We start from the raw sequence: 13,619 nt of genomic DNA, 5'->3' as shown, positions 1-13,619 counted from the left end.
TATCGTATCGGAAACATAAAGAGGCGGAGATGTAGTTCCTCTCTCATAATAATTGCAAGTAGGAGCAACAAGCACATGCATATCATATTCATCAAAATTATCATGTGCGACGATAAAAGACAACCCATCAATGTAATCCTTAATAAGAGCAAACTTCCCCGATACAGTGTAGTTTGGAGCATTCAAAAAGATAATAGGACTATCATGTGTGGGTGCAACAGCAACAATTTCGATCTCAACATAAGGAACTATAGCAAGTTCATCTCCATAAGCATAATTCATATTTGCATCATGGCCACAAGCATAGCAATCCAAGCATAGCAATTCAAAAAGATAAGAGGAAGATATAAGGTGGCTTATGTGTGAAAGAGTGATGTCTACTACGCAACTTTATTCTTGTAGACACGTGTTGGGCCTCCAAGCGCAGAGTTTTGTAGGACTGCAGCAATTTTCCCTCTAGTGGATGACCTAAGGTTTATCAATCCGTGGGACTAGGGATGGCAATTTTATCCATGGATCTGGATACCCATGGATACCCGACCCAGTTGGGCAAGGGTATGGAGCACATCTCTGCCCATGAGTTCGTGGATATGGATACCCACAAACAGCTGGGTTGGGCACGGTTATAGTTTGTGCTCCATGGATATCCAATGGATACCCGTATGACATGTGGGGCCATATGCCAATGACAGTAGAAAGAACAAATCAATGGGAAATGGCAGGCAATATGCAACTGGTGCCATAAGCTATATGCTGCAAAATCAACCTCTGGTATGTCACACTTAAGGACTCATTGTATTACTTGTTGCCTACTTATGCATTTAGCTTATGTTGACATTTGTGAGTAAATGATGTTGAGTTAATTTGATCTTTGGGAAGGCTTCATGCTGACTTTTCTATGCCCGTGGAGCTCCATGGATATGTGGGTATCCAACGGGTTTGGGCATGGGCACAAGTTGTGCCCATGGATAATTTGGTCGATGGGCAGAGCATAGGAAGATGGGTCATGGGCTGGATTTGGACCAGCTCCACCTGCCCCAAACCCAACCCATTGCCATCCCTACGTGGGAGGCATAGGATGAAGATGGTCTCTCTCAAACAACCCTGCAACCAAATAATAAAAATTCTCTTGTGTCCCCAACACACCAAATACAATGGTAATTTGTATAGGTGCACTAGTTTGGCGAAGAGATGGTGATACAAGTGTAATATGGATAGTAGATATTGGTTTCTGTAATAAGAACAAATAAAAACAGCAAGGTAGCAATTGATAAAACGGAGCACAAACGGTATTGCAATGCTTGAAAATGAGGCCTACGGTCCATACTTTCGCTAGTGCAATCTCTCAACAATGCTAATATAATTGGATCATATAACCATCCCTCAATGTGCGTTGAAGAATCACTTCAAAGTTCCTATCTAGCGGAGAGCATAAGAAGAAATCGTTTGTAGGGTACGAAACCACCTCGAAGCTATTATTTCCGATCGATCTATCCAAGAGTTCGTACTAAAATAACACCAAATAATTTCAGATTCATAATACTTAATCCAACACAGAGAACTTCAAAGAGTGCCCCAAGATTTCTACCAGGGAAACAAAGACAAGAACCTGCATCAACCCCTATGCGTAGATTACCCCAATCTCACCTCGGGAATCCGCGAGTTGATTGCCAAAACATAAATCAAGTGAATCAATAAAATACCCCTTGTCACCACGGGTATCCATATGCAAGACATATATCAAGTGCTCTCAAATCCATAAAAGTATTCAATCCGATAAAACAAAATATCAAAGGGAAAACTCAATTCATAACAAGATAGAGAGGAGGAAACACCATATGATCCGACTATATTAACAAATCCCGTGATACATCAAGATATTGACATCTCAAGAACACAAGAGAGAAAGATTAAACACATAGCTACTGGTACAAACCCTCAGCCCCGAGGGTGGACAACTCCCTCCTCATCATGGTGGTCACCGGGATGATGAAGACAGCCACCAGTGATGATTCCCCCCTCTGGCGGAGTGCCAGAACGGGGTCTAGGTTGGTTTTCGGTGGCTATAGAGGCCTGCGGCGGCGGAACTTCTGATCTAGGTTAACCCCGAGGGGTTTTGGAATACTTGGGAATTTATAGGGTAAAGAGGGGGTGCGGTAGGCCACCGAGGTGGGCACAACCCACCTGGGCGTGCGTGGGCCCCCAGGCGCGCCCTGGTGGGTTGTGCCCCCCTTGAGGCACCCCCAGGTGCTTCTCTAGCCCACTGGATGTCTTCTGGTCCATAAAAAATCCACAAAAAGTTTCGCAGTGTTTGGACTCCGTTTGATATTGATTTCCTGCGATGTAAAAAACAAGCAAAAATAGCAACTGGCACTGGGCACTGGTTCAATAGGTTAGTCCCAAAAAATGATATAAAGTTGCTATAAAATGATTGTAAAACATCCAAGAATGATAATATAACAGTGTGAATACTTCATAAATTATAGATACGTTGGAGACGTATCAGCATCCCCAAGCTTAATTCCTACTCGTCCTCGAGTAGGTAAATGATAAAATAAATAATTTATGAAGTGTGAATGCTAGCAAAGTGCACAAGTTTGATCAATGAAAATTTCAATCACTTTTCCTAACATCATAACAGCAATTATTTTTCATAAAACTTCTCATGTTAAAGTAGCAACCAATTCACATGTTAAGGTTCAAACAATGAATTCTCTTGAAACTCAACAACCTATATTCTTAGTCACCAAACAATTGCAATTCACCCTATTCAACAGAGTCTAAGTAAGAGATCCACATACTAAACCATCATATAGTCTTCTATGATTGCTAACACTCACCGCATAAACATGAGCAAAAGGTTTCAACCGGACACATAGAAAGATAGGGGCTTATAATTTCGCCTCCCAACGTATTCACCTCAAGGGTGATGTCAACAATAATAACTCATACTACTCATACCCAACTGGATATATGTGCCTAGATCTTTCCTCACCACACGATGCTTGCCAAAAGAGAAAAATAAAAAAGGAATAGAGAGAAATACTTTGACTCTTGCATGAAAGTAAATACATAAAAGTAAAAGATATGCCCTTCGCGGAGGGAAGCAGAGGTTGCCATGCGCTTATTTGTTTGTATTCTCAACCCCTTAGTGCAAAATAACGTCACATTATATTGCCCCTTATGATAGCAACCTTTATTATGCAGTATGTCGCTTTTATTCTTTGCTATCACAAGTTCGTACAACGCTCAATTTTATCTTACACTAAATGATCTAACGCTTTTAGAAGCAATTTTAATTGCCTTATTGCACCGATAACAACTTACTTGAAGGATCTTACTCAATCCTTAGGTAGGTATGGTGGACTCTTGAAAATAATATTTGTGTTTAAGGGTTTTTGGATGCACAAGTAGTATCTCTACTTGGTGCAGAATTTTTGGCTAGCAAAGATGGGGGGCAAGCACCACATGTTGAAGGATCTATGACAATATAACTTCTATGTGAATATGAACAAACATAAATCATTACGTTGTCTTCCTTGTCCAACGTCAACAATTTTGGCATATAACATTTTGATGGGGACTCACAATCACAAAAGATTTCCAAGATAGTGTATTTGCATGTAAAAGTTCTCTTCCTTCTACTTATCATTCATGAATTGCTTGTATGACCAATATTGTGATTGTCAAGCTTCAAAATATTTCACTTTCTAAACCCAATGTGAGCTACCACCAGGCATGATATGAACATATAATTTCAACTACATGATATTCAATTCATTCAACAATTTACTCATAGGATATAAGTGAAGCACAAGAGTAAATGACAAGCTACTCCAAAAAGATATAAGTGAAGATCAAGCGAGTAGTTGTGTAAATGGGTAGCTATTTGAGGACACTCTCTTATTTAAAAGTTTCAGATCTAAGTATTTTTATTAAAACAGCAAGCAAAAACAAAATAAAATGACATTCGAAGAATAGCACACATCATGTGAAGAAGCAAAAACTTAGGTTCAATAGATACCAACCGATAATTGTTGAAGAAGAAAGGTGGGATGCCTACCGGGGCATCCCCAAGCTTAGATGCTTGAGATTTCTTGAAATATTATCTTGGGGTGCCTTGGGCATCCCCAAGCTTGAGCTTTTGTGTCTCCTTAATTCCTCTCATATCACTGTTTTCCTAAATCTCAAAAGCTTCATACACACAAAACTTAACAAGAACTCGTGAGATAAGTTAGTATAAAACAATGCAAAAACCTTATCATTCTATACTGTAGAAAATAACTAAAATTATTATTCAACATTGCATACTAAATGCCTCTGCAGATTTAATACTTATATCCTCAAATAGAATCATTAAACAAGCAAACATATGCAAATAATGCAAACATAACAACAATCTGCCAAACCATTACAGTTTGTAAAGAATGCAAGAGTATCAATACTTCTTAGACTCCAAAAATTATGAAAATTTACCACACCGTAGAAAATTTATCATATCTTAATTTGCAAAAAGTTTCAACATTTTATCACATTCTGACTTTTCTAGGGAATTTTTGCAGCAGCAATAAACTTTCTGTTTTGAAACAGCAACATGTAGACTTGCAAAATAAGCATAGTAAAGGTTATCATTGCCACTTTTATTGAAATAAAAGATGCAAACCATTATTATAAATAACAGCAAGCAAATCCTAGCAAAAGAAAATGATGCTCCAAGCAAAACACATATCATGTGATGAATAAAAATATAGCCTCAAGTAAGGTTACCGATAATGTTGGAGACGAAAGAGGGGATGCCTTCCGGGGCATCCCCAAGCTTAGTTGCTTGGATCTTCCTTGAATATTTCCTTGGGGGTGCCTTGGGCATCCTCAAGCTTAGGTTATTGACACTCCTTATTCTCCTCATATCGATACCTCACGCAAAACATCAAAACTTCAATCACGCAAAACTTAACGGAACTTCGTGAGATAGGTCAGTATGATAAAGAGCAAATCATTTACTTTGGTAATATCAAGACAAGATCCATAATTGTTTACACACAATACTACTATAGCATATCATTTCTACAATTTATATTGATCAATATAAGCCATAGAAACTAGGAAACAAGGAAACTATGCATTGAAAACATAATCTGTCAAAAACAGAACAGTCTGTAGTAATTTGTACTCCAACCATACTTCTACTACTCCAAAAAATCTGAAAAATAAGGACAATGTAGGGAATTTGTATATCTACCACATGTAAAAAATTCATATCAAAATCATGTTCTACTGAATTTTTAAAATTCATGGACTGATCACAAAAGTTTCTGTTTTTGCACAGATTCTAGTCAACTATCATCCACACAATCCCAAAGGCTTTACTTGGCACTTTATTGAAAAAAAGCAATAAAAATGATTACTACAGTAGCATAATCATGTTAACACAAAAAACAGTAGGTAAAAGTGTTGGGTTGTCTCCCAACAAACGCTTTTATTTAATGCCTTTTAGCTAGGCATAATGATTCCGACGATGCTCGCATAAAAGATAAGTATTGAAACACAAAGAGAGCATCATGAAGCACGTGGAAAGCACATTTAAGTCTAACCCACTTCCTATGCATAGGGATTTTGTGAGCAAACAATTTATGGGAACAAGAATCAACTAGCATAGGAAGGCAAAACAAGTGCAACTTTAAAACTTTCAACACATAGAGAGGAAACTTGATATTATTGCAATTACTACAAGCATATGCTCCTCTCTCGTAATAATTTTCAGTAGCATCGTGAATGAATTCAACAATATAACTATCACATAAAGCATTCTTTTCATGATCCATAAGCATAGAAATTTTACTACTCTCCACATAAGCAAATTTATTCTCATGAATAGTAGTGGGAGGAAACTCAACAAAATAACTATCATGTGATTGAAAATTGAAATCATGATGACAAGTTTCATGGTTATCTTTATTGTTTATAGCATACATGTCATAACCATAATCATCATAGATAGCAACTTCGTTATTATAGTCAATTGAAACCTCATCGAAAATGGTGGATTCATCACTAAATAAAGTCATGACCTCTTCGAATCCACTTTCATCATTATAATCATCATAAATAGGAGGCATGCAATTATTATAAAAAAATTTCACATCAAATCTTAGGGGACTAAAAATATCATCTTCATCAAATATAGCATCCCCAAGCTTATGGCTTTGCATATCGTTAGCATCATGGATATTCAAAGAATTCATACTAAGAACATTGCAATCATGCTCATCATTTATACCAAACATTCTTTTTAATTCTTCTGCTATCAATTGAGCACAATTTTCCTTTCCATCATTTTCACGGAAGACATTATAAAGATGAACAATATGATGCAACCTCAATTCCATTTTTTGTACTTTTCTTTTACAAACCAAACTAGTGATAAAACAAGAAACTAAAAGATTCAATTGCAAGATCTAAAGATATACCTTCAAGCACTCACCTCCCCGACAACGGCGCAAGAAAAGAGCTTGATGTCTACTACACAACTTTATTCTTCTAGACACATGTTGGGCCTCCAAGCGCAGAGTTTTGTAAGACAGTAGCAATTTTCCCTTTAGTGGATGACCTAAGGTTTATCAATCTGTGGGAGGCGTAGGAGGAAGATGATCTCTCTCAAACAACCCTGCAACCAAATAATGGGAAGTCTCTTATGTCCCCAACACACCAAATACAATGGTAATTTGTATAGGTGCACTAGTTCGGCGAAGAGATGGTGATACAAGTGTAATATGGATAGTAGATATTGGTTTTTGTAATAAGAACAATAAAAAAACAGCAAGGTGGCAATTGATAAAACGGAGCACAAACGGTATTGCAATGCTTGAAAATGAGGCCTAGGGTCCGTACTTTCGCTAGTGCAATCTCTCAACAGTGCTAATATAACTGCATCATATAACCATCCCTCAACGTGCGATGAAGAATCACTCCAAAGTTCCTATATAGCGGAGAACATAAGAAGAAATTGTTTGTAGGGTACGAAACCAACTCGAAGCTATTCTTTCCAATCGATCTATCCAAGAGTTCGTACTAAAATAACACCAAATAATTTCAGATTCATAATACTCAATCCAGCACAGAGAGCTTCAAAGAGTTCCCCAAGGTTTCTACCGGAGAAACAAAGACAAGAACGTGCATCAACCCCTATGCGTAGATTACCCCAATGTGTAGGATTGAAAGTATGTCTAGAGGGGGGGTGATTAGACTACTTGACCAAATAAAAACTTAACCTTTTCCCAATTTTAGTTCTTGGCAGATTTTAGCTAATTTAGGACAAGTCAAGCAATCATCACATGATTCAAGCAAGCATGCAAAGAGTATATTGGCAGCGGAAAGTAAAGCATGCAACTTGCAAGAATGTAAAGGGAAGGGTTTGGAGAATTGAAACGCTATTGGAGACACGGATGTTTTTCCCGTGGTTCGGATAGGTGGTGCTATCCTACATCCATGTTGATGGAGACTTCAACCCACGAAGGGTAACGGTTGCGCGAGTCCACACAGGGCTCCACCCAAGGGTAATGGTTGCGCGAGTCCACACAGGGCTCCACCCACGAAGGGTCCACGAAGAAGCAACCACCCACAAAGGGTCCACGAAGAAGCAACCTTGTCTATCCCACCATGGCCATCGCCCACACAGGACTTGCCTCACTAGCGGTAGATCTTCACGAAGTAGGCGATCTCCTTGCCCTTACAAACTCCTTGGTTCAACTCCACAATCTTGTCGGAGGCTCCCAAGTGACACCTAGACAATCTAGGAGACACCACTCTCCAAGAAGTAACAAATGGTGTGTAGGTAATGAACTCCTTGCTCTTGTACTTCAAATGATAGTCTCCCCAACACTCAACTCTCTCTCATAGGATTTGGATTTGGTTGAAAGAGGATTTGAGTGGAAAGCAACTTGGGAAGGCTAGAGATCAAGATTCATATGGTAGGAATGGAATGTCTTGGTCTCAACACATGAGTAGGTGGTTCTCTCTCAGAACATATGAGTTGGAATGGTGTGTGTGTTCTGATGGCTCTCTATTCGAATGAGAAGAAGGTGGAGGGGTATATATAGCCTCCACACAAAATCCAACCGTTACACAGTTTTCCAATCTCGGTGGGACCGAATCAATAAGCTCGGTCGGACCGAAAAAGTAAACCTTGTGACCGTTAGTGATTTTCAGTGGGACTGACATGCAACTCGGTGGGACCAATATGGTTAGGGTTTGGGCATAACGTAATCTCGGTGAGACCGATTACACAAACTCGGTGAGACCGAATTTGGTAATTAGCTAACCAGAGAGTTGGTCAGGCAAACTCGGTGGGACCGATTTGCTCTTTCGGTGAGACCGAGTGGAACTCGATGAGACCGAAAAGTTACAAAGGGGAAACACTGAGTTTACATTGCAATCTCGGTGGGACCGATTCGCTCTTTCGGTGGGACTGAAAAGTTACGAAAGGGAAACAGAGAGTTTGCAACCCCATCTCGGTGAGACCGAGATCCCTATCGGTAGGACCGAATTGCTAGGGTTTGGCAGTGGCTAATGACAAGTGAAACTCGGTGGCGCTGGATAGGAAGAATCGGTAGGACCGAGTTTGGCTTAGGGTTTAGGTCATATGTGGATATGGGAAAGTAGTTGAGGATTTTGGAGCATATCACTAAGCACATGAAGCAAGAGGCTCATTAAGCAACACCTCATCCCTCCTTGATAGTATTGGCTTTTCCTAAAGACTCAATGTGATCTTGGATCACTAAAATATAAAATGAAGAGTCTTGAGCTTTTGAGCTTGAGCCAATCCTTTATCCTTAGCATTTTGAGGGTTCCACTTTCACATCCATGCCATGCCAATCATTGAGCTTTCCTGAAATAATCATCTTGGAATAGCATTAGCTCAATGAGCTATATGTTGTTATGAATTACCAAAACCACCTAGGGATAGTTGCACTTTCACAATGTCACCTCGGGAATCCGCGAGTTGAGTGCCAAATCATATATCAAGTGAATCAATAAAATACCCCATTGTCACCACGGGTATCCATATGCAAGACATATATCAAGTCCTCTCAAATCCATAAAAGTATTCAATCCGATAAACTGAAATCTCAAAGGGAAAAGTCAATTCATAACAAGACAGAGAGGGGGAAACACCATATGATCCGACTATATTAACAAAGCCCACGATACATCAAGATATTGACATTTCAAGAACACGAGAGAGAGAGAGAGAGAGATTAAACACATAGCTACTGGTACAAACCCTCAGCCCTGAGGGTGGACTACTCCTTCCTCATCGTGGTGGCCGCTGGGATGATGAAGATGGCCATCAGTGATGATTCCCCCTCTGGCGGAGTGCCAGAACAAGGTCTAGATTGATTTTCGGTGGTTACAGAGGCCTGCGGTGGCGGAACTTCTGATCTAGGTTAACCCCGAGGGTTTTTGGAATATTTAGGAATTTATAGGGTAAAGAGGGGGTGCGGGAGGCCACCGAGGTGGGCACAACCCACCTGGGCGCGCCTGGGCCTCCAGGCGTGCCCTGGTGGGTTGTGCCCCCTCGGGGCACCCCCCAGGTGCTTCTCTGGCCCACTGGATGTCTTCTGGTCCATAAAAAATCCACAAAAAGTTTCGCGGTGTTTGGACTCCATTTGATATTGATTTCCTGTGATGTAAAAAACAAGCAAAAAACATAAACTAGCACTGGGCACTGGATCAATAGGTTAGTCCAAAAAAATGATATAAAGTTGGTATAAAATGATTGTAAAACATCCAAGAATGATAATATAACAATGTGAATACTTCATAAATTATAGATACGTTGGAGACGTATCAAAGAGCATATCATATCGCAGGGTTTGGATGCACCGGCGAAGTTTGCACCACAACTCAAGGTGAGTAAGGGCAATGCAAGGTACCGAAGAGGCCAGCAAAATGCGAAAGGGTGAGGGTGCATATAATCCATGGACTCAACATTAGTCATAAAGAACTCACATACTTATTGCAAACGTTTATTAGCCCTCGAAGCAAAATACTACTCCCTCCATTCCTTTATCTAAGGTGCATTTTTTACAAAAATTTCACAATGTAAGGTGTATTTGTTGTAATCTCACTTAATCACTCTTTTACCCCTCCACCGCCACATACATGGTAGTTATCCTCCTGATGCTAAAATCAAGCCAACCACTTAATGTGTTTGTTGGGAAAAAAGGGCCCCATCGTTTCGTTAGGAAATTGTATATCCTCCCGTCGCATGCAATCCCATTTTTTATTGTTTCCTCCTTGAGAGCGTAGATGACATCTTTCTCTTCCTCCATGAACAGACACCCTTTCTCTTCCACCATGGATCCATTCACGCTGGAGGAAGATAGGTTCAACTCATTGCTACATATTTTTAGCCAAGAGGATGATCCCGCTATGGAACTATTCAGTCAGGTGGAAGAAACGGCTATGGAACTATTCAGTCAGGTGGAAGAAACGAACAAGTCCTTGGGCCTGTTTAGTGAGGTGCAAGACCACGGCTGGTGTCTCGCCGAGGACTCCTCGCTTGTGTTGTCCAGCGTGAAGCTCGCTGACCAGATTTTGCATGATGCGGCCATGGCCGACAGCGGCGGTGTCCAACAAGCCGGGTTATTGCGCACACATGGTGCTCGACATCCGGTCTGTAACTTCTTCCAAGGCGGGAATCGCCACCGTCAATGAGGTCGTGAACTACGCGGTGTCCGAACCATACGCCGCATCGGCCTCTTGAAGCATGCCATGTCAAGCAATGCTCAACGCTCTGACCTTTGCCGTATGTATGGAATATCCATCATGTCAAGTAACATCACTGATTTTTGGTTAGCCCCACTTATACGTTTGCTTTTCTCCATCATATTTGTACATGTAGTATGACATGCCTTGTTCTAACTTTTAGCGCCATAACTGGAGGCATCGATCAAGGGGAGCACCAATATGGCGAGGAGAACGATAAGAGCAACATGGTAAATGATAAGGCCATAAAGAATGATGAGGTGGATAGCGATGCTGAGACAATCGATTTCGAGTTTGAAGCAATGCAAGCTGCTAGGGCAAGTGAAGTGTGTGTGGAACGATTTTATGCCCCTGATTCAATGTCGGACTCGGTACCCCCAGGAATGGATTCGTATAGGGATTTCAGACTAAAGTCCTTGATGACATCGTATGATCCAAAGATGATGACGAAATGACCACGTAATCAGTGACGCAACTACTCTTTGTTTAGCACTAGACATTTGGTGTGATTTCAGAAATTGTCATTGTGCCCAAAGTCTTTTTTGTATTGCATGAGTTTGTTAAGTGGCACCATACTTTAATAATGGCATGAATGAAGCACATTTTGTTGGTTACTTTTACTTGCAATGTTCTACTCTCAAAGCAAAAGATAAGTCGAAGTGATGGAGTAGTAAGCATCACCAAAAAAAAGAACAATGAGTTCTTTTAAGATTACTCGATGGCATGGAGTAATAAGCATCAAAAAACAAAGAACGAGTTCTCTAAGATTATGAATAATGCTACAAGTACCGTACGAGTATGCTTAAATTCAGGACTGTATAAATAACAAATTCGCTAAGTTTATTAATGATAACAAGCCACAAGAAATACATCTGGAAGGGCCTCAATAGAAGCAATTACAACATCGGCATCGCAGGGTATTACGTCCGGAAGCATTTCGAGTGCCGCCAAAAATGACTTCCTCATGTGCGGGACCTTGTACCAGTTACCTCCTTTCTGCTTCAGTACCTCGCGCATGCATGACTGAAGGGTAAGAAAAATACGGTTGCTTCTCTTAGTCGGGTATGTGTCATATGCTTTTTTCACCTTCGCAACAATATCAGCAATTTTACCAGGGGACATCTTCTCAAAAAGAGCCTGAAGTGCCACAAAGAACCCTAAGTCAAGAATGTTCAAATCAGGTGAGTTTGGCGGCTGACATGTAAGCCTAATATCCCATCCATACGCCTGTGCTGCTACACAAAGCACACTGTCATTCACAGAAATATGGGTCTTTGCATTATCTTGCTGAATGTATATTATGCGTCCGCGTTCCGAAGCCGGCCACAAATCCTTGATGGCAAGTAGAAGCTTGTTCACCATATAATCTCTACCGGCATCCTTTGTCACCGACGACAAAACCTTGGTTACCTCTTCCCCCCTCTCACGGTAAGGGCTACACCTCTTTGCAAAGTCCTGATATGTGAACGGCCAAATTCCAATCTTGCCATCAAATGTCATGACACCATGATCATCATAACGAGGCCCTGCTACCGCTGCCAAGAACATCACTTTCTCAATAAATCTCTTGCTCTGTGTGCTGCGATAGGGCTCTTCTTCATCAGGTGCCAAGTAGTAGTTCTGAGTACCTTTAGTGCAGTAGAAGCACTTCTCATCAATATGAATGACATTGTACAAGCCTTTAAATGTTGTTTCTTCAGGCACACTTAGTTCATCCAACATGGATAAACAAAACCGAATCCGACCTAGCTTGTTGTCATCAGTTAGTGTGGATTTAATTGAATTTGTATGGCGCTTCAGTCTGCCCTCCTTCAACCTTCTCCATAATGTTGTCTTCGCCATTTTAAGCTCATTAGCAAGATCTTTGAACGTAGTTCTTTTGCTCAACTCAATCTGTTTTATGGCATCCGAATCAAACGGTATCTTCTTGCGGCCATAAGTTTTCACCCTTTTGTTTGCTACCCCATGAATACCACCAGCTCGCTCGCCTTTCAACCATATGTTTTGAACAGTCCGGTAATTAACTTGACAAAGCTCTGCCACCTCCTCAACCACCCCTCGTTTTAGTACGCCTTGATTTCTCCGCTCTAATATCATGGCATAAAATTCTTGCTTTTGATTGTCTTGGTACCATTTTCACTTCTTTTTTCTATTAGCATTTGAGCCTACAGAACATTCAGAACAAGAACTGAATTACTTTCAGCTAAAATGAACTATAATTCTCTAGAAATTAACAAGAATTTAGTGCCACAGATTACTCACAGTGACATCAAACAAGGACTAACTTAAATAACTCATGGAGTAGACTAACCATTGTTGTTGTCGGTCTCAGCTACTTCAGCTTGTACTACAAGGCCACTCTCCGGAACAACACCTTTGTTCAACTCCACACAGATGCATGGGTTAACGTTGCCGGCGGGGCTGGTTGCATCATTGTCGCTGCCATCTACCGAAGATGGAACACCTTCAGTACAGTCACCTTGGTTAACGTTGCCAGCAGGGCTGGTTGCATCATTATCGCTGCCATTTACTGAAGATGGAACACCTTCGGTACAATCACCTTGGTTAATGTTGTCGGCGGGGCTTGTTGCATGATTGCTGCTGCCATTTAGCGAAGATGGAACAACTTCGACACGGCCGCCTTGCCACTTTGTCAGAGTCGGGCGCATTCTACTGTGACCAGCCAAGCCCAAGCGTCGACGACCACGTCGAGCGTCACTAGCGTCCCCGGCGGCATTGTCCTCACCTCCACGGGCACACCTGACGACAGGACCAGCAAGTAGAGCCGCACGCACGCATTTAAGCATGACATCATGTGCACCACGAGCACATCCAAGACCCGCATACACACT

At 41.0% G+C, this 13,619-nt stretch overlaps 1 protein-coding gene across 1 annotated transcript; it reads right to left on the bottom strand.

The window, feature by feature from the left end:
• Positions 1-11,610: 11,610 nt before the first annotated feature.
• LOC147976241 (uncharacterized) lies at positions 11,611-12,864 on the bottom strand. The gene has a single exon (XM_087520791.1). The coding sequence runs from the start codon at positions 12,862-12,864 to the stop codon at positions 11,611-11,613; it is 1,254 nt and encodes a 417-aa protein (XP_087376917.1).
• Between the last annotated feature and the right edge of the window lie 755 nt (positions 12,865-13,619).

Source organism: Triticum urartu, chromosome 4A (genome assembly GCF_056163025.1).
Source record: "Triticum urartu cultivar PI428250 chromosome 4A, HENAU_Tu73, whole genome shotgun sequence".
Classification (NCBI taxonomy): domain Eukaryota; kingdom Viridiplantae; phylum Streptophyta; class Magnoliopsida; order Poales; family Poaceae; genus Triticum; species Triticum urartu.
The sequence above is the reverse complement of the archived record's forward strand: the minus strand, read 5'-3'. Positions and strand labels throughout refer to the sequence as shown.